This window comes from Halyomorpha halys, unplaced genomic scaffold, assembly GCF_000696795.3.
Source record: "Halyomorpha halys isolate HHAL.00 unplaced genomic scaffold, Hhal_1.1 Scaffold768.1, whole genome shotgun sequence".
NCBI lineage: Eukaryota > Metazoa > Arthropoda > Insecta > Hemiptera > Pentatomidae > Halyomorpha > Halyomorpha halys.
In genome coordinates, this window is record NW_027107817.1 from 264,918 (window position 1) to 285,458 (window position 20,541).

A 20,541-nucleotide genomic window follows, 5' to 3' on the forward strand; every position below is an offset into this window, starting at 1 on the left:
TATATAATATGAAAATTTAAAAAAACGAGACCCTCAGACAAATGCCTCAGAATCGACATGAACAAGCACAGAAAAAATATCTATGCTAATTTTCAGTTAAGTTAGCGGTAGCTTTTTTAATCATCACTGGGTCAATATATCGACTTCAAACCAATGTAAAACCATTTAATATCGACATCTAGTTTAAAAAAGTAGTGTATAAAGTATCTAATATCCAAATGTAGTAAAAAACGGTAGTGCATAAAGCATCTAACATCGATATAAAGTTAAAAAAAGTAGAGTAAAACAATCTAATATCGAGATCTAGTTAAAAACAGCATATAAACCATGTAATATCAATACCTAAACGGTACTATATTAACCATATAATATCAATATCTTGTTTATAAAGGTAGTGTATAAAGTGTCTAATATTGATATATAGTTTAAAAAGGTAACGTAAAAGCCTTTAACATTGATATCTAGTTTGAAAAGGTAATGTATTAAGAATCTAATATCTAGATCTAGTTAAAAACAGATGTATATAAATCTTCTAATAACGATATATAGTTTAAAAAGGTAGTGTATAAAGCATCTAATATCGATATCTAGTTAAAAACGGTAGGAGATAGAGCATATGATACCGAGACATCGTTTAAAACGAGAGTATAAAAAAGCAAATTCTAATTTTTAAAAAGAAAAATATTTGGTTCTGAGCTAGCTTAAGATTTATTAATAAATGTGAGAAGAGAAAGAGATAGATACGACAGATTACGAAATGCGGATAAAAAACCCATTTATTTATAACCTTTTGACAGAATTAGGGTGAATAATTATTCTTTATTAAGTTAATTTATTCATAATAATAAAGACCCTCAGACAAATGCCTCAGAATCGACATGAATTAACATCGAAAAAATATCGATGATAATTCTCAGTTAAGTTAAGCGGTAGCTTTTTTGATCATCACTGGGTCAATTATTTATGATGAATACGATTATTCATAAGACAATTTTTTATTTTTAACACAAATAAATAAAATGATAAAAAATCAAACTAACTCGGACTAAATATTGTGGACATCATTAAGCTTAGGCATGTAGCGCTCCTCGCGGCAACCCAAGATACTAATCCTTCAAAACAAATCTTTCTCCACTCCAGATTTTTGAGTGTCATTCAATAATTAACAACTGTAACTTAGAGAAGTAACAATATTTCATTATTGTCACAGTTATTAGATTTTTTTACACTCATTATTATCATACTAGCACACTGAGTTGATCTAAATGATAATCTCAATTTGTATTATGTATGTTTTAATGTTTAATAAGAAGTTTAGAAAATCCTTTATTTCTAAAGGCCAAAATATTTTAATGATATTAATTAATACATTTTTTTAACGTTTCGGGTAAAACGCCATCTTCAGGAACAATTTTTTTAAATTACAGCAGATTATAATAAAAGTTATAAACATTAATTTAATATCTGATTTATGGACATTAACAAAATAAGAGATGAAATTGAAAACCTAAGTACACTATGGAAAAAAGATAAGAATAACCCAATAACCATATATGAAACTACTATAGCTATCATAATATAAATCAAATTATAAAAATAAGCTCAGAATTTTATCAGTAGAGCAACAAAATTAACTGGCGAGCAACATTCACCTACGCTTGTGGGGCTGTATCAGGGCCCAAAGAAATAAGATTCAAAAAAGTAATATAAGAAGAGAGGATTAAAAAAATTTCAAGATAGGTGAAAAGAAAATTATATTAAAAAAAACTAAAAGAAGCCTAAAGTGGAGCGAAACGTTGGCTAACAATAAATAGTTTTCTTCTACTATTTTAATACCTTTATGAACCGCCACTCGGACTATCTTCCTACAATAAACTTAGTTACGTTAAATAGCGGTTATAATTAATTGATTAAAATTTTACGATCTATAAAATGCTTAATAATAATTTTTTAAAAATACACAAGTTATATCTTGATACATAGGAATACGAAGTTGACTAGTTTTATAACATTGAGAATTATCGCGTTTTGTTCATCAGAAAGAAGAAAACCTTATCATAAAATCTCAAGAGACCATAACGACCTAGCAGCAACAATTATTCCGCACTGCACAATAAACTGCGTCGTAAAAAATTAAAAACATTAACTTGCTATTATTATTAATACAGCTATTAACAATAGTAAAGGTAATCGTTATTACCTTCTAAGACATTACTTGAACTAATTACGAAGGTTTTCCTCTCTGTTAATCGTCGTTAATTGATTTTGTAGATTGCTCAATATACATAGGTCAAATTAACAGGAGCAGTTCTAAATTTTAATATTAAATTAAATGGGGCAAAACGTTCTCTTGTTAGATCCAGAACGATTTCATAAATCACTATTAAACGTGTGATGTTGAAAGTCATGAAAAATAAAGAACTAATTTGTTTATATATAGTTTTATTTACGTCTTTTCTTCCAAACCGATTTTAAACCACGCACTACAAGTTGGAATGGTATGCAACTGGACTCTTGGCAACATAATTGAGAGAAATTGCATTTAAGTTTAACACTAAACATACTAGTTACATTTAAGTTACTAACACACTAAACAACTGCGTATCAGAGTGAAGAACTTAAATTATAACGATTATAATATATTTTAAACAAAATAAGATGTTCCTTATGTAACAGATCTAACCCGAACCCGATATCATTCCTTCCATTATAAATTCCCTAACCACCCAAACCAGTTTCTTACCTTGCTTCCTATTCCATTACTGGCAATCCTCCGAACCGCCTGAAAAGAAGATGGCCTCGTGACCTTATATTATAAATTTTTTTTAGAGTTCTACTACTGGGTAGTTTCTCTACATGCTGTATCATATCATTATAATCTTACTTCAAATTTGCTTGTTGTATTTTATATACAGTTGTAAATGTCAATAAATAAAAATAAAATAAAGAAATGATTGTGAACATTATTCTTCCAACAAATTAACACAGTACTAATTTATTTGTTTTTGAAGTACTCAAATGACCTTGATAGTTATTTAATTATTTATTAAGTATATATTCTTTAAAATGTCTAGTATTATGTAAGTATGCTTGGTGATATGACGTATGATTTAGCAAATAATGAATAACGAGGGTGTTAAACGTACAAAGTGTAAACACGCTAAATGTTATAAGTATAGGATTCTATGGGAGTATGAGCATACTATAGGAAGTATGAGCATCCTAAATTAAAGTCCATGTTATATGTTAAATACAGAGGAGCTCCCAGTGGATCATCTGGGCAACTTCTTATGTAGCCTTTCTATCCAAAAACAACCACATTTTCATCAATTACTTTGATGAATTACCTCAACCAAACAAGTACTTCCAGCAACTAATCTATCAAAACTACAAATCAAAAAATATGGTAGAGGAGATCATGTCCCTTTAGTGACATCATTCTCCATTCAGCAGCCTTATTAACAGACTCAACCATGATAGATGTTATATCGTTTTAACATACTAAAACAAGGAAATATTTCTAAGATCAAGAATACCCCTGTTATTATATTACCAATGATTAATCATAATAAGATGAGAAATTGATGCGGCTATGGCAGCGGTGGACAATGATACATCAATGTCCCCGATATCTGGCCCGATGCAGCCATTTATCTCAGCAACCACACCTGGGTTCACCGCTGTACGTATCGATAATACAATACATCGATATGTTTGTATTGATTAGTCGGACATAAGCAACGTAGAGAACAATATACAATATATTCCCGAGTTAGGTGTGCAAGACAAGTTTAGAAAGTTGACAGAAGCCCGAAAATATCAACCATATGCAATTGCCATAATCCTGCGAAAATCAACAAGCAAGTTAAAGCAGACCTCAAAAAGCAACAAAAAAGTACTCATAGATTGGTCAAATTCTCTTTAGAAAATAAGGTGTTTTGTTAAATAATGTATAAGTTATTATAATTTAATTAATTAGTACCTAACTGAAATCGTAAGTCAACCCTGTGGTTTCTGGAGTAATTATAGGATACACCTAACCTCATTAAGTGGGTACCCTTACGAAATTATCAAGCAGTTGACATTTAAAAAATCATCTTGTAGAGGCCTTACTCGTGATTTTGCCTACGGTTATGCAAGATGGTGATTTAGTCAGAATCACGCTCGTCCGCCAGATTTTTATACAATGAAGGGTATCTACTTTATGAGGCTGGGTGGACCTCAGAGGGCTGACTCATGGCTAAAGTGAGACAGAAAATAATTGTCCACCACAGCCGGATTCGAACCCTGGTCCTTGGAGTTCGTAGCAAAGAGGCTTATCATTGAACTACCCACTACCTATATTTTCATTTTATTTGTGTAAATATTAACTACTCAATAAACAGGATGGGACAATGTTATATCAATAGTTGTGTAGAGGAATCGTATATACATAATGAAAATATAACCGTAAACAGGACTTTGAGAATTCCTTTGATATTATATATCAAATATATTGATATTATATATTAGTATTCACGTTATAATAACAACCTTACAAACTTGGTGAAATCAAATGCCATTTTTTTTGACAATGTAAATTTTTGAACTAAAACCTTTATGTGCCAATAAGAATAATCGACATTAGATACTTTCCTGCTTAAAAAACAAAAAAAAGTTAGAAGAACCTTTAGAATATATATATATATATATATTAAGAACAGCAACGGAATAAATATAGTCACAAAATTTGAAAGAAAATAGATTTATTATAAGCAATTATTAGCCGACCCAAGACTGATTTAATGACTGTAATTACGGTTAATTTATAATAATATAACAGGTTATATAATGACGGTACTTTGCCTATAACCACACGCTATTAATTCTATCGAAAGATCAGTTGTTTAGAAACAAATTAAATACTAATAAAACTATATTAAAGTCACATAACTCTATAACTGTTAATTATTGACGTCAGTTACTAGCATACCGTGAGCCTACCTGGCCCAACTATACTGCAACTCGTTAAAATATATACATGCATGCTTATCCCTGTTGGTCACCAGCCAATCAGACCGACTCAGCTGATTCTGATAAAATTTGGCACCGCTCCTTATAACCGCTAATAAATCATAATATCTTTTATTAGGGTTGGAAAGGGATGCATTAAATAATAATTAAATTTAATCATAAAACGAGGTGTAAACCAAAACCTTTAAATGGAATTACTTCACTTCGTTATTTTTTTTTTAATCTAAATTATCAATACAGTCATAGGAAGGACATGATAATTATATAATTACATAATGAGGTGTCAGTTAGATAGTTGACCGTAGATTAATAATTGCCGACGTTTCGACCTGAGTTTCAGGTCTTCATCAGGGAGCTTGAGGGAGAGATTCTGGCTAAACTATAAATTAAATATGAATAACGTAAAATCACGAGACAATATCAAATATTGTTAATGTGAAAATTGTATATATTGATAGTAACGGTAATCTATATATAAAAGGTAATGGTTTAAATGATCATATGCTATTATATGTATGTCGTGATTTACCATTATAAACTTATAAACAGTTAAAATAAAAAAATTATTTCGATCATTAATCCAATATTTTAATAAAAAATAACAATTTGTGTTAAATTTTAAACATATTATAAATTGGGATTAAATTTTCAATTGTTTAATTAATTTAAATACAACCTCAAATCTAGCTATTGGGAATGATTGCCGGGTCAGCTAGTACCATATAATCTGCATTGATAATGTCAAAGTAAGGCAAACAGACCAAAATTAGTCTAACAACGATTGTAATCTAAAAACAACACAAAAAAACATGATGTAATTAAAAACATGTTATTTATTTACTCATTTTTTTATCAGGGACAAAAGCTCTCAAACCGACGGTGACTTAATAATCTTAATAATACAATGTTGCCAACCGATCAGAGTATAAATATTTAAATGACCTCGAATGACAATGGCATTACTGTAAATATTTGCTTTGATAATTCATAAACCCTGCCTGTTTTATGCACTCAGCAGATTTTCTCCCAGACTGCTAATAGAAAATGCAAGGACAATATTAACTTCCCTAATCATTAATATTAATTCAAAAAATTAACCTTTGATACTCCTTACACAAACTGCAACTGTTACTATATGTTCAATTTTCAATATCTAACATGTCATTTGCTTGTAGACGAATTTTCAAACAAAGTTTATTAATTATTAAATAGCTTTGGCAACTGTAGGAATATAAGTTATAAATCCCAAGGACCTACTATCATACGGCGAAAAGTATGAAAACGTTCATCTACTCCAGATAAAATTGGAAGAAATCTTGTAATACACTGAAATAATAAAGAAATGGTGGATAATCTACCCTAGAACACTAATAATATTTCTAAAGATCTCGAGGGCATCTTCTTATCAGACGCCTTGGAGAATTATCAGGTAATGAAGAAGATAGGTTGGGTACAAGTGTTTGGGTGGTTGGTAAGTTTACCATGGAAGGATTGGTATCTGGTTCTGGCCAAAATGGTAACATATGGAATATAAATGTCTTTATGGATGACTTGATTTGTGACAAAGGAGCATTAAGTATTTTGGATTGTAAGGATTAGACGAGAGGGATTCGATGGTTTAGTGAAGCCCCAAAGCTCATCTCCGTAAATCCGGATAGTCCTTATTACAGTCATATAAATGAGTATTTTGTAATGAGTTGGTCTAGTAAGTGCTGTAATAGTCGGAATCGACGTGCAGTTTCTTATCTTCATTGGTCTTATATGAAGATTTTAAGTTAGTCTTTTGTCCAAAAGTAGTCCATGGTACCATATCTGTTCGATAGGAATACGTGGAGAGTTACATTTGAGAGACAGAAAGTAGAAATTTATTTAAAAACGTAAAGATTAAAAAAAAATTAATTTAAATATTATTTCCTCTAAATAAAATTAATTTTTTTGAAACCTGTTCCTAGAAAATTAAAAAAAAAAATTAAACAAAAAACAAATTTATACGTCACTATTTTGTGTTTTAGGGGATAACAAAAAACAAAAAAAAAATTAAAACAACCCGGCTAATTCTATCGGTATTGGTACTGACCAGTTCAACAAAAATATTATTAACTTATAGAATCATTTTTTTTTTTTAATTTTCTCTAAACATAATTAATTAACTTTCGTACTATACTAAAGTTTTGGAAAAGAGTTCTTATGTATTTGCTCTCTTTGCTACATTTGGGCGATCCACTTTGAAAATTAAGGATTTCGTTTTATGTTGAAATCCGGTGGAATTGCAGATAGTGTTAGTCTTCAAGGTCGAAAAATACCATAACGGAAATAAATTTCAGTACAAAATAAAAGGTTTCAACATTTAAACATTTTCTTTTCTTTTTCCTTACACCAAAATGTAATATTATAATTATAACAACTCCAGTTTGGAAATGTCTTAATAAATAAATAAATAAAAGAAATGTCTAATGCATAATGATATTAAAAAATTTTATTCATACCCTTTTGAGGATCCATTCCAAAGAAAATTAATTATTATTGTATTTTGAATATTTTTAAAAAGTCCTCCATTCCTTTACACGAATTCCATATCTCCAGGCTATTTTTAAAAATTTTAATTTTTTTTTAAATATTGTAATTTAGTTATTTGTTGATAATTTATTCATAGAAATTTTTATGAAATGTTAAAATTTAAAAAATAAAAAATAACATTATACACATGATGAAAAAATTCCAAAATGCTACCCTGTTATCAAATATTTATCAAAGGATCTCCCTATTACTACTCCGACCCAATTAGAAAATGGTGGTGGGACGCACTCAGTTTTGGACCTAAATTAGATGTGGACAAGAAATTAAACAGAAGAGACTATATAGTTATCAACTACATATCATCCAGGGATATCTCGATATGACTAATCAGTTAGAAGCCACTAAGCCTAGACCGGACTTTACTAACTACTAGCCGATCGATATCCTTCTCCTCCTTACTGCTAAGCTAGGACAGGATTCAATTAAAGCGGTGGCTGCTGGGGAGGACATAACTCCTCCCTCCCCTAGACAGTATTATCCTTTCGCCGATTTACCCCCCAACTATAATTAGTTAAGGGCCCTCCCCGCCCAGCTACTGCTATCCCTCCTGGGAGGGGCTGCAAATGGTAATTAGGAGTAGGGGGATCGTCTAGGATTCTCCTCTTCAGCAATTGTCGGCATTATTATGGCCTTAGTTCTATTTAGTTAGTTAATTTGCAAATTATAAATGAGGACTCGTGATGAGAAACTAGCATTACACAAAGAATAAACTTTCTGAATAAAAATATCTTAATATCTATATTTCCATTTAACCCATAGCACTAGGTTGTCGGCTTTGTAGGGACATGAAGGTTTATTAGCGATTTCGTGGAATGAACTTACAGCACCGCAATTTTTTAGGAAATTTTTTTTAATTAAAATGGTCCAAAAAAATCCAAATAAAATAAGATCAAAATGCATGGCATTAACTAAATCAACCGGTACTTGCGTCAAAAGAGAGCCTACGCAGTGTATTCTCGACGAACTATTTAAAGACTTCTTTGTAGGATTAGTGGAACAAAGGTACACGAGTATGGTTCAATTAAATAGGGAAAATTGATAAGATAATAAAGAAATCAGAAAACTAAAAAAAGAAATTTACCAGAACTGAGATCGTATTGAAGGTGTCCAATATTAAAGATCTTACCTTTATTATTATTTACGTATTTCATCATTTAATTTTTTCTTAATTAGAAACTTCTTATAAACGGCCACCAGCCCTCCACTCCCTATAAGCTTCCAATTTTCTGTCAAAGTCTCCATAGTTCTAAACTTGTACAGGCAAGTTGTCCTGATTTGTTATTCACTCATTCACTACTATATAATTAATTTTTTAATTTTTTCACTTATTTTTTACATAATATTTATCCTACTTTAATTTAACCTTTTGTATTTTATTTTTGTAATCCTCTTAAGTTGTTTTGTATCTTTTGAGCCCTGATGAAGCCCTACAAAGTGAGGTAAAACGTTGATCAATAAATCGTTGAAAACTATTATGTTCGTTAAATACCGCAACCCTATCTTCTTCATATTATTAATTTTTTATTTTTTGTATTTTATTCTAATTTTACGAGTTTTTTTTTTTTAGTTAATTTTATTTTTGTAATGCCCTAAAGTTGTTTTGTATCCTTTCAGCCCTGATGAAGCCCTACAAAGTGAGGTAAAATGTTGATCAATAAATCGTTGAAAACTATTATGTTCGTTAAATACCGCAACCCTATCTTCTTCATATTATTAATTTTTTTTTTTTTTGTATTTTATTCTAATTTAAACGAGTTTTTTTTTTAGTTAATTTTATTTTTGTAATGCTCTTAAGTTGTTTTGTATCTTTTCACCCCTGATGAAGCCCTACAAAGCGAGGTAAAATGTTGATCAATAAATCGTTGAAAACTATTATGTTCGTTAAATACCTCATATTATTAATATTCTTCTTCATATTATTAATTTTTATTTTTTTTATTTTTTGTATTTTATTCTAATTTTACGAGTTATTACGCCCCCTATTAATTTTTAACCTTATAAGTAGTTATTACTATTATAATCAATTTTTTAATCTTTTTATTTTATTTTTTTCATAATATTTATCCTATCTTAATTTACCTTTTTTTATCTTATTTTTGTAATGTTCTTAAGTTGTTATGTATCTTTTGAGCCCTGATGAAGCCCTACAAAATGGGGCGAAACGTTGGACAATAAATTGTTGAAAACTATTGTTCTTTTTTTACCGCAACCCTGAACATCTTCATATTATTTTTCTTATTTTCTGTATATTATTCTAATTTTACGAGTTATTACGTCTTCTGTTAATTTTTAACCTTATAGTTTGCCCAATGTTCTATATTCTTAAAATTGTTTATTTCAGTTGCTTTCATATCTTTTTAGTCCTGAGGAAGCTCTACAAAGTGGAGCGAAACGTCGCAAAATATATGTAGTTATAACTATTTTTCATCTCTTTTTACTACAACCAGGTACCTTATTCATAATTTGAAATAATAGGGTCAACTATTTATATACATAACATGTTAATAAAGATATTTTTTACAAAAAAAAATATAAAATAAAGAATGAGAAAGAAAGTTTTTAAAAAAAGACAAAAACAAAGATAACATCACATAAAAGCAAACCATAGATAGGACACCTCAGATTAACAGTCGGAAAAAGTATATACCTAACATAAATAGAATTGGATTGAAACTTATCATCGGTGGTGCAAACCTCGATCATCAAAGATTACAACAGTGCACTCAACAGTAACTAGTCGCGGGGCCAACGTTATTTCTACATATGCGCACATCGCAGGCATTTAATAGTTTTTGGCAGCAGCTCTAGCTCTCTTCAAAACGTCAGGAGCTCTTTAGAGACAAATTATGAATCCTAACGATAAAAGCGAAGCAAAGAGCTGACATGTCATGATTCTCATCAAAATTTGAAATAAATTTAACTTCTTTAAGATAGTAAATATAAATTTATAATCCATTCTCTTAAGGTTCTCAGGGCGAAACCGATATATTTCTGAACAAGAAAATTGATTAAAACAGGGAAAGTTTTACATATTACATACAACATATTAAACTTAAGATGATGAATCTTTCAACTCATTACAAAAGACTGATCTAAGGTCAATAAAGGCCAGACTGTAATAAGGCCAATATGGACATATGGAGTTGAGCTTTGAGGCTCCACTAAACCTTCGAATTCCTCTCGTATCCAATCCTTACGGTTCAAAATCCTCAATGCTATTAATTTTGTCACAAATAAAATCATACATAAAGACCTTAATGTTCCATATGTAACCGATCTAGCCCGAACCAGAAACCGATCCTCCCATTATAAACTCTCTAACCATTCAAACTCATTATTTTCTAACCTTGTTTCCTCTTCCATTACTGACAATCCTCCGAGGCGCCTGAAAAGCAGATGGCCACGAGACCTACTAATGTAAAACATCATTGGAGAAGTTTGTCGGGGGGGGGGGGGTGCGGTCAGCAAAGAACAACATAAATAAAGAAAACCATATTTATTTATTTTATGCCGCCGTTTCATCATCATTAGAGTGATTATACGAATGGGTAGTTTCTCTATACGCCTGTTAACAAGGTTTGAATGTCAAATTAAAAAAAAAAAATTAATTCCCTACACGACCTCTACATTTTCTTTATTTAAAAAAAAAACATTAATCATTGTTAACAATATTAAACAACTTACAAGCTCTTTAATTCATGCTAATTAATAGTTATATATTAATAATATATTAATTCATAGTTATTATATGTATAACTAAACAAGATAAAATAGATACACCCGGTCCGAGCGAGAGAAGACTTAGACTATTATCTTTCCCGATAACATGACTACTTTGTTATTTATTTAGTAAACCGTTACTTTCTTTAATATTTATATTTGTTATAACCACATCGATACAATACTAAAATATGAATTTTTATAGCAAGAGAAAAATAAAAATTTTTGTTCATAATTATCTATCTGGTTTTCGGATTATTATTTTTTTTCTCTAAAACCACAAAAATTAAGTTAACTTTATCACGAGTTGAGTATGATTTTTGGTTCTGGCTCCAGGATTACAAATTCACCGATCCACACGTGTGAAGAAGGATTATTCCCTAGGGAGCAATCCAAGTTCCTCATCGAGAATTAAATTTATAGAAGAATTAATTAATTAAGAACATGTATAAATTTAACAATAGTAAAACAAATAATTATATTTCATTAAAGACTAGATTTGATTTTCCGACACACTACCTGCGAATATAACACGTGATCATCCGATCAATTCCAATTATTAGTATTCAACATCAACGACTTGTTTACAGGCGCAAAAAATACCGTTAACAGTTGAAGAAAAATATTGGGTTTAGGGTTATCGGTGTCAGAAAAGAGTGGTGGACTTTCTAATCGATTTCTCCTAAAATTAACATAACCCTGCCTGGAAGGAATAATGATATGCTAAGACTTTTTTTAAATTTATTATTATCTTTATAGGATTTATTAAAAAGTCTAAATAATATTATGCATAACTATTTATACTTTATCTGTACTAGATGGTTGAGAAAATGTCGGCTCTCCGAATTTAGCAATTCGAGTAGTATTGCACTTAAACAGATTTTTTATTCTCCTCGACATTCCAAAGAGACTTACACTAGCATAATATGTGAAGTCACTAATGAAAATGCGATATTGTCAATAGACGAATATATATATTAAAAATTAGCTGCTAACATAAATTTAATAAAAAAAACATTATAATTAAATCTGTAACACTCAATCAACCCATAGAGGGTAAGGGCTGCGGAACTTTATAAGGTAACTATTGTCACTAGACCAACGATTGTGCAAGCATGTGATTTGGTCAGAATAACCCAATTACGGATACAAGTTTATGAAGCTGGGTGGACTGTGGAGGGCTTCCCACCCCCACTGATGGGCTGACTCAACGACTACAGTGAAAGAGATAATAATGAACTGCCCAGCCGGTCGGTCCTTGGAGTTACTAGACCATTGCCTTGCCAATGAGCTACCTACTCCCAAAAATGTATAATTATAATTCAAGTTCCAAAGAAATTTTTATATAAGCTATGTTGCCATAGCAGAGCTTTATCAGGGCTAAAAACTAAAAAAAATAATAAATAAATAATCTAAACAAAGTATGAGTACATATGTACCTTGTGCGAGTACGTTTTCATCATGACCATTTCTAGTCATTTTTTACTCCTACCATGTTAACAATATTTGTTGTTTGAATCTTCGTTTTAGCCCTGATAAAGTAAGGCGAAACGTTGGTGCATTGTAAATTGTTAGTACTATTTTTAGCTAATTTTTTTTAAAGACTACAACGCCCATTTTTCTGCGTTAGAGTTCGCAGTTATTCGTTACCCAGTTGACGAACAATTTTCGCTCAGAACTTAATTATTTCTTACTTTAGAATTTTAGCCTGAATCTTCAACCCGGATATTCGGTGCTATCATTAATATAATCGTCTTATCTACATCTTGGTTGACTCCTAGTACCTCTTAATCGCATATAGTACCTCTAATAAATAACAACTAGTACCTCTTATATATAAACACATAATAATAATAGTAATATACAACATAAAACGTAATAATACCAATATTAGATAACAATCAACAAAATTTATATTATTTATTAACCGTTATCGGTCGTAAGTCACTTCTCACGTGGGAGGTGACAAGGTGAAATATGTCGAAACTTGCTACAATTTTAAGTTCTGCGGCAAGTCTAGTTCGGTTTTGAGGTCAAGGGCTGAAACAATTTAAACGTTTTGGGAAAATACATACGAACAATGTTTTCCCGCCTATCGTCATTGTATTTGGTAAGGCTAATACGTTACGACAGTCCACTGTCAAGGTATATTTATATGACAGTTAATGCAACTTTTAGTCTAATGACTTTACTTGTATTAACGATCACGCCAGACCCACTGCGAAATTACTGTTATGTCTGTAGCTATCAAATAGTTACACCATTGTAGTCGCTAACACTTTTGCCGCAATAACGTAAAGTGTAAGGTAGTTCACTGTCAAGGCGTACACATATTGATAGATTACGTGACCAATTATACACTGACATTTCTTGTACTGTTAACTATCACGCAAGAGCTAGTACGTCAGTACAACTTTGACTGTAACAATCTTTATAGTAGTTTTTGGTCAGGAGAATCGGCAGCGCTGTAAGATAAATATCCGCTTTAGTGCATTTGACATCTTCAGTTATATATCACAGCCTTTTCTAAATAAATAATTAATTAAACCTCATAAGTGTAAAATTATTTTTTAACAATGTTTTTTTTTCTTACAATACTGAATTTTGGTCTTGCTTATTTACCGGTACCAGGTGCAACACAACTTAGTGAGAATCAGGTATACAAAGCTAGAGCTAGCGACTGGTAAGGGCTAACAAATAGCGAAGTGCACAGTAGAGGAGACAATGCGAGCAGGTGCGCCCTATTTCGCCCTCACAGAGGCAGCGTTGCCAGATCTCTCCCTTCCTAACTTCACACACTGTGGGATCCTCAACTTTAGCTGACCACTCAGTGGATTTAGTATTTAGAGAATTGTTTGAAATCCCTAATTTTATAACTTCTTTCGAAACCTAATTAGTTTATACTTTCATTCCAAATTAATTATGACTATTTATCCCAATGTTTAATTAAATTGTAATTTCTAATCTCCGCTGAAGAGTATTTTCAATACGGTAGGGTATGAAAAGAAAACAGATCTACTAACCCACAAAACACTGTTCATAGCGAAATTGCATTCCAATTCAGTGGGGTAGGCTGACAATTTCTACTAGCCGATAAATTTATTTATTAATTTTTTTTTTTTTAAATGCAATTTTAGTGACTGAAAACATTTTGTGAGTTCGACGAGTTTAGCTCTGACAGCCATAGACTACAAGGAGCTTCATTGGAGAACTCTTATGTTGATATCAAGGACGTAAAGAAAACGGCATTAGGAATAATCCTGGATTCCCTAGGAATCGTCCACTATCACATGCATGGTAACTAGTAAGGATGGCACATTTTATTTCTACATTATTTAATATTTCAATTTAATTTTATATATATTATCCTTTTCAGTTTTATTTATTTATCCGTTGTACTTTTTTCTTCTAGTATATACAATTATTACTTTCATATATTTCATTATTTTTATATTATTTTTATGTTTATTACTTTTTATATTAATCAATTATTTTTCCTATATTTGGTATCTTTTTATAATTATTAATTTTATATTTATTACATATTTTTTTCTTTTAATTAATTTATTTATTTATCCATTGTACATTTTTTCTTTTAATACATACATTTATTACTTTTATATTATTTACATGTTTATTATTTTTTATATTTATCGATTCTTTTTATTATATTTGGTATCTATTAATAATCACTTACTTTTAAAAAGGTTACAAATAAGGAGTAGAGCAATCTTAAACAAATATTTAACAGTCTGAATATTATTAAAATTTCCTACCAGAACTGGATTGTTGATAATTCAAAACATTACCTTTAATTTTGTTTATTTCGTAAAAATAAACAGTTCTTGTAGTTAGGAATAGTAAAAAAAAAAATTGAGAAACTGACTAAAGAAGAAAAAACGTAAATTATATACGAAGTGTAGATAGTTGACCGTAGATTACTGATTGGAGAAGATGGTCGGGGAGTACGGTCAGCAAAGAAACGACATAAATAAACAAAAAATATTTATTTATGCCAACGTTTCGACCTGAGTGTCAGGTCTTCATCAGGGCGTCTAGCGGAGAAGATTGGCTAAAACTTAAATTATAAACATCCGATTCAAACGGGAAAAGATGAGAGAGAACACTGGAACTTTCCCGATTGAATTTACGGTTTCGTTAGCTAATTGTTAAACTTTCATTAATGGTATTAACAAAATTATTTTAATCATAGTGAAATTAATAACTCATACATAGTAACATTAAAAAGTGTAGTAAGACGAATCAGGGTGAATCTGCCATTTCCTTACCATCGTACACGTACCTTCAAAACATTCAATTAAAAGGAGAATTGATTGATGTGAGGGGAACGGGATTTTTTTCAAGCATATAATTACATGATATTCACTCACAGGCTTCTCCCCCCCCCCCCCGGGCATTTGTGAGGCCCGTTAGCTAATAGCACTCACAAAAAATAGACAGGCGTGGGAGTGACGAACCTACCCTATGAAAACCTCGTCAAGAAACGCGCGATGTACTTCCGTAGTACATCGTGCGAGGCCTTGGACCTCCACGGTCTATCGTGCCAGAAGATTAGTTTGACTTTATTTTATACACTATATAACATTCTTTAGTCAAACTTCTGTTCAAGAGAGAGAGAAAGAGAAATAAGTTATTCATCTATCCTGCCCAAATACATCAGGTTGCTACATCACACAGCATACTGATCAATCCGTAATCGGACATATATAAATTACATATAATTACATGGTATAATAAAATAGAAAGAAAAGAGTTTTATTCCCAACAGTTTCCTCTTACAATCAATTTCAGTATATACACCAAATACAAATGTTTCAATTCATTCCTTTTTTCTTTCCCTTTCTTGTTCCTTCCATTTCACAATTTTTAATTCACTCGCTAAACAAATTCACTATTAGACGGCAATGTGAGATTAGACCATCAATAATAGTCACAGCAGTAGATCAGTTAACCAAAAAACAAACAAATAAATACATTTTACGAGAACAATACTAACACATAGATTCAAAGGAAAATATGATAAAAAGCCGGTTACAAGAAACACTTGAATGGATAAATAAGTTTTAAAAAAATAATAATAATAAAAGTAAGAGTACTAATAAAATAAAACAATTTAATGAATAAATAAGTTAAAACATACAATCGACAGGTCCACATAAAAAATAAATAAATAGAACAGATTTTAAATGTATAACTGATTTGGGACTACTTGCACAAGTTCGTGCAGTAACCGTGATATAGAAATCAAGATTATTTAATAGCATACAATAGAATAGCACTCCATTATATCGCCTATTAAGATCCTATAAAAAATATGAGAAAACCCAGGACTTGGCCTAGCGTAGCAGTTAGCAGAACAGTTACTGCTGATTCGGCTCCCGAGCTTACACCTTGATCGATACAAGCCTCAGCCGCGCTCATTTCACTACAGCTGTTAACCAAAAATTTGTAAAGTTCAAAAATCATAGAGATATTACAAAATATGTATAATGTTTATCGTTATTAACTTGAAACTCGATTAGTAATAAATCATTCATTTCTAAGACGTCTTGTCCTGATCCAGAAGTGAGCATCTCATCAGACCTGTTGATCTTACTGTATACATCAGTTATACACCAATAATGTTTGCACCTAAGTCCTAATGTATGGATTTATAATTGACCGTAAGAGAGATCTACAGTTTCATTGCGATATAGATAAAATTAAACATTGCGAATGACAAGAACATATTATACATTGTAAACAATAAAAATTTAATTATACTAGATTAGTGAATGCATCAGATTGAAAATACGCACATTCGACTGTTAACGGCTGTGACAGAGAAATTAGTGACTAAATATGACTCACAAAAACTACCGTTAGAGTCTATTTCTAATGTATACAACATAATTAAATTTTAGCAAGCAGAGAGGTGTACGATTTGAAGAAAGCTAATAATATTATACTTTGAATTGACAAATAATTTGTATTTTTTTCCCAAGCTAAATGGTGTATCTGAGAACTAAACGTCTGTAACGCAATAACTTCAGTGCGACATTACTGCCACAAAAGCGAAAACCATCTGTCTTCTTTTAATGACCCACTTATGGCAATTGCTACGGAGGAGTAGAGAAGAGTAGCTACAGGGTACCACCCTATTCATACTATGGTGGATGGTGAATTATTCATTTCGTAAGAATGAATGAAAAGAAATGAAAATCGACTCACCAGGCCGGATTAGAACCGGCGCCGTAGCACTCCCGAGGTTGCACACACACACACACACCTACACCTTAACTTCCTCAGCTACAGACGCCCCAAACATAATCAATAATTTATGATTTTCCAAGAACGCAATCCTTAATCCATTTTACTACATCAATTTTAACGTAGAGCGAAGGGGGCTGGTTCGTGGAAGGCCAGTGCAGAGGAACAGAAAGGAAGAAGACAACGAACAATCGGGGGGAGGGGAGGAATAAAATTGTTAAATTTGCAGCCATTATTGATCAAATTTCAGCTTCACGCCTGTATTGCATATCGGGCAAGATAGGGCTAAATAAATATATAAAACAATTTTAACATATCTTTCGATTATTAGAGGTACACACAATATCTCCGAAAATAATAAAGTATAGAGATTAGGAACTAATGCTTTAGTGTGACCTTGAGGCTACAGTAGGGTAGATTTTAAAATTAATCGAAGACGGTCAGATGATAAAACAGATTTAAAAAACAAAAAGATAAGACTCGATGGTAATAAATACACATATAGTAACGGCAAGTAACAAGTGTCATTCTCGGATAAAATGATAACTAAAGCGAATGTCTTTGTCAAGGAAAGCAAAAAGGCAACTTTATTGTCGAAAAGATAAATGTAATGTCATTTGTTGCGATCCGATTGGATTTTCGAGAGTAATTGAATGAATGAATGAGTGTTTAAAAAAGAAGAAATACAAAAAAAATGATTTATTTCAACAATTAAAAACCACATAGACAATGAAAAGATATCCATCTGTCGAAATCTGCGTGCAATGTTAACTAAAAACATAATAATACCAAAACTTTAAATAAACAAAAATACGTTATATACTTTAAAAACAATACTTTCTTTTGGCAAGTCAATTATTTAAAAACCACTAGTTATGTTAAAAGAAACAAAGCAAAAATAACTGTGGTATGGCATTAATCTCTCAAATATTAACCAACAGAGCTCTTTCCTGTGTAGCCTGTAGTACATAGTTGCTAAGTCGTTTATAGGTCTGAGTAATTGTTCTGGAGAGCAGGTCTGTTGCCTAAAATATTTCCTTTCCATCGGAGTTACACAACGGTAACCAGTCGATACTAACATGCATCCAAGGTTTTACACTAAAATTGAGTAATTCTTCTCTACACCGGAAAATTGATTGCAATGCCAGAGTTATTAATGAGAATAATTTTTTTTTTCGCGCATCAACCCGCCGAGTTAGATTATCCAGATTCATTTACCAGCAACACCACAACCTCGAATTGATCAGGTCTTAGTTAATATAGCAACAGTACTGACCTTTTCGTGTATCTCTGATGTACTCTGAGCGTCGCAGAAGGCTACGGTGGCCACATCCTTGAGGATGGGCATTTCGATGGAGCAGTCCCTGCCGTCGAGGAGGGCGACCAGCGGGCGGGTCTGCAGGGGCCCGTTGGCGATGGGCCCCCTCAGGGTGTCTATTCGTGGGCGTTTCGGCAGCATCTTGCGCTTGTCCATCCTATCACGCCGTCAGCATCATACGGCGACTGCACCCAACCGCTGCAACAAATAGGACAAATACATTATAAATAATGTTAAAAATATTTATATATATAGACAAATAACTCTATAACATGTAAAGACTATATAATGAGAAAAGAAGATTGCTTTTTGACATGCGGTCTATTAATTTTGCTGAACAGCGTTCAGATATTCCAAAACATTTCAAACCTTTACTAAATTCTTTTACAGCCATGACAAATCTAATAAATGTATGCATACTCGAAAAAGAAAAACCCTGTTTGGTTTCTACCCAACACATACCTTTAACTATAGGTTGAGAATTAAATTTTAATATATTTTATTGCCATACTAAACCTGGGTTTTTAAATAAATTTAAAACATATCTATTAGAAAGATTGATTACGCACTTAGTAATACTATTGTTTAATTAAATTTATTTATTATTAACTGATAATACTTTATCAATTCCATAATACTAAATTAAATAAATAAAAAACATTTTAATGTTAGCGTCCAGTAATAAAGGACAATTTTATAGGTTTTTATTGGAAATATAATATAATTATTGTTCATAATTAGTTCAAATATGTAAAACAGTATATGGGATATCTTAGGTGCAACAAAAAAAAAAAAAATTTCTAGCCTTCATCAGGGCTATGAACAAAGAACAAGATAACAACCAATGAATACAAAAATAAACAGAATGACATAAAGTAAATAATTGTACAGAATAAAATTTAAGTGATAAAAGAAGTATAAAATAAAATGTATATTTAGGTAATTGAAGAAGAAAGGAAACATAACATAATTAAGAAAAATGGATATTTTAGTTCATTAATAATTTAAAAATTCTAATTATGGAAAGAAAAAATAAAATTGAGAAAACGAAATATATGTAACTAATGAAATATGTAATCTTAATATTAGAATAAAGAAAAAAAAAAAGACGAAGTTAAGTTAGACAAATGAAGTGAATATAAAACATAACAATAATAATATATGGTGAACATAACTAATAGCGTAGGTAAGGAAAATCAAGAAAAGAATAGAGAAGGAGGGGATAAAAGAAAGAAAGGAAAAAAGAGAATAAAACATTAACTAAGCCTTCTAGTAACTAATCAAACGGCCAAGTAAGCTCCGCCCCGCGAGCGACTGGACTCAGAATTAAAAAATACGTTACGAAGATGACGAAGTATTTGGAAGGAAATGTTACGAGTGGATAAAAAATAAAAAATAAAAAGTAGAAAATATTTGAAAGAGGAAAGCGTGTAAAAGGGTGGCGAAAAATGTTTTTAGAAAATGTTAAAAAATACCTTACAAGGATGGCGAAGTTACCGGAAGATGACAATGCCTTATAAGTATTTGGATATCTAAAAACTGTTAAAAAGAGGAAACGTATAAGAGGGTGACAACAAATGTTTTAGAAAAAGTTAAACAATACGTTACAAAATGGGCGAAAAAAAAAAATATTTTTAATAAAT

At 31.1% G+C, this 20,541-nt stretch overlaps 1 protein-coding gene across 8 annotated transcripts in view; it reads right to left on the reverse strand.

Moving 5' to 3' along the window:
- CtBP (C-terminal binding protein) overlaps positions 1-20,541 on the reverse strand; it is a 191,699-nt gene that overhangs the window by 47,035 nt on the left and 124,123 nt on the right. For all 8 annotated transcript variants that reach the window (XM_067046136.1, XM_067046132.1, XM_067046130.1 and 5 more), the window contains exon 2: positions 18,857-19,096. In XM_067046136.1, the coding sequence (XP_066902237.1) occupies positions 18,857-19,054 (198 nt within the window). In that variant the 5' untranslated portion in view covers positions 19,055-19,096. The remainder of the gene's footprint in view (positions 1-18,856; positions 19,097-20,541) is intronic.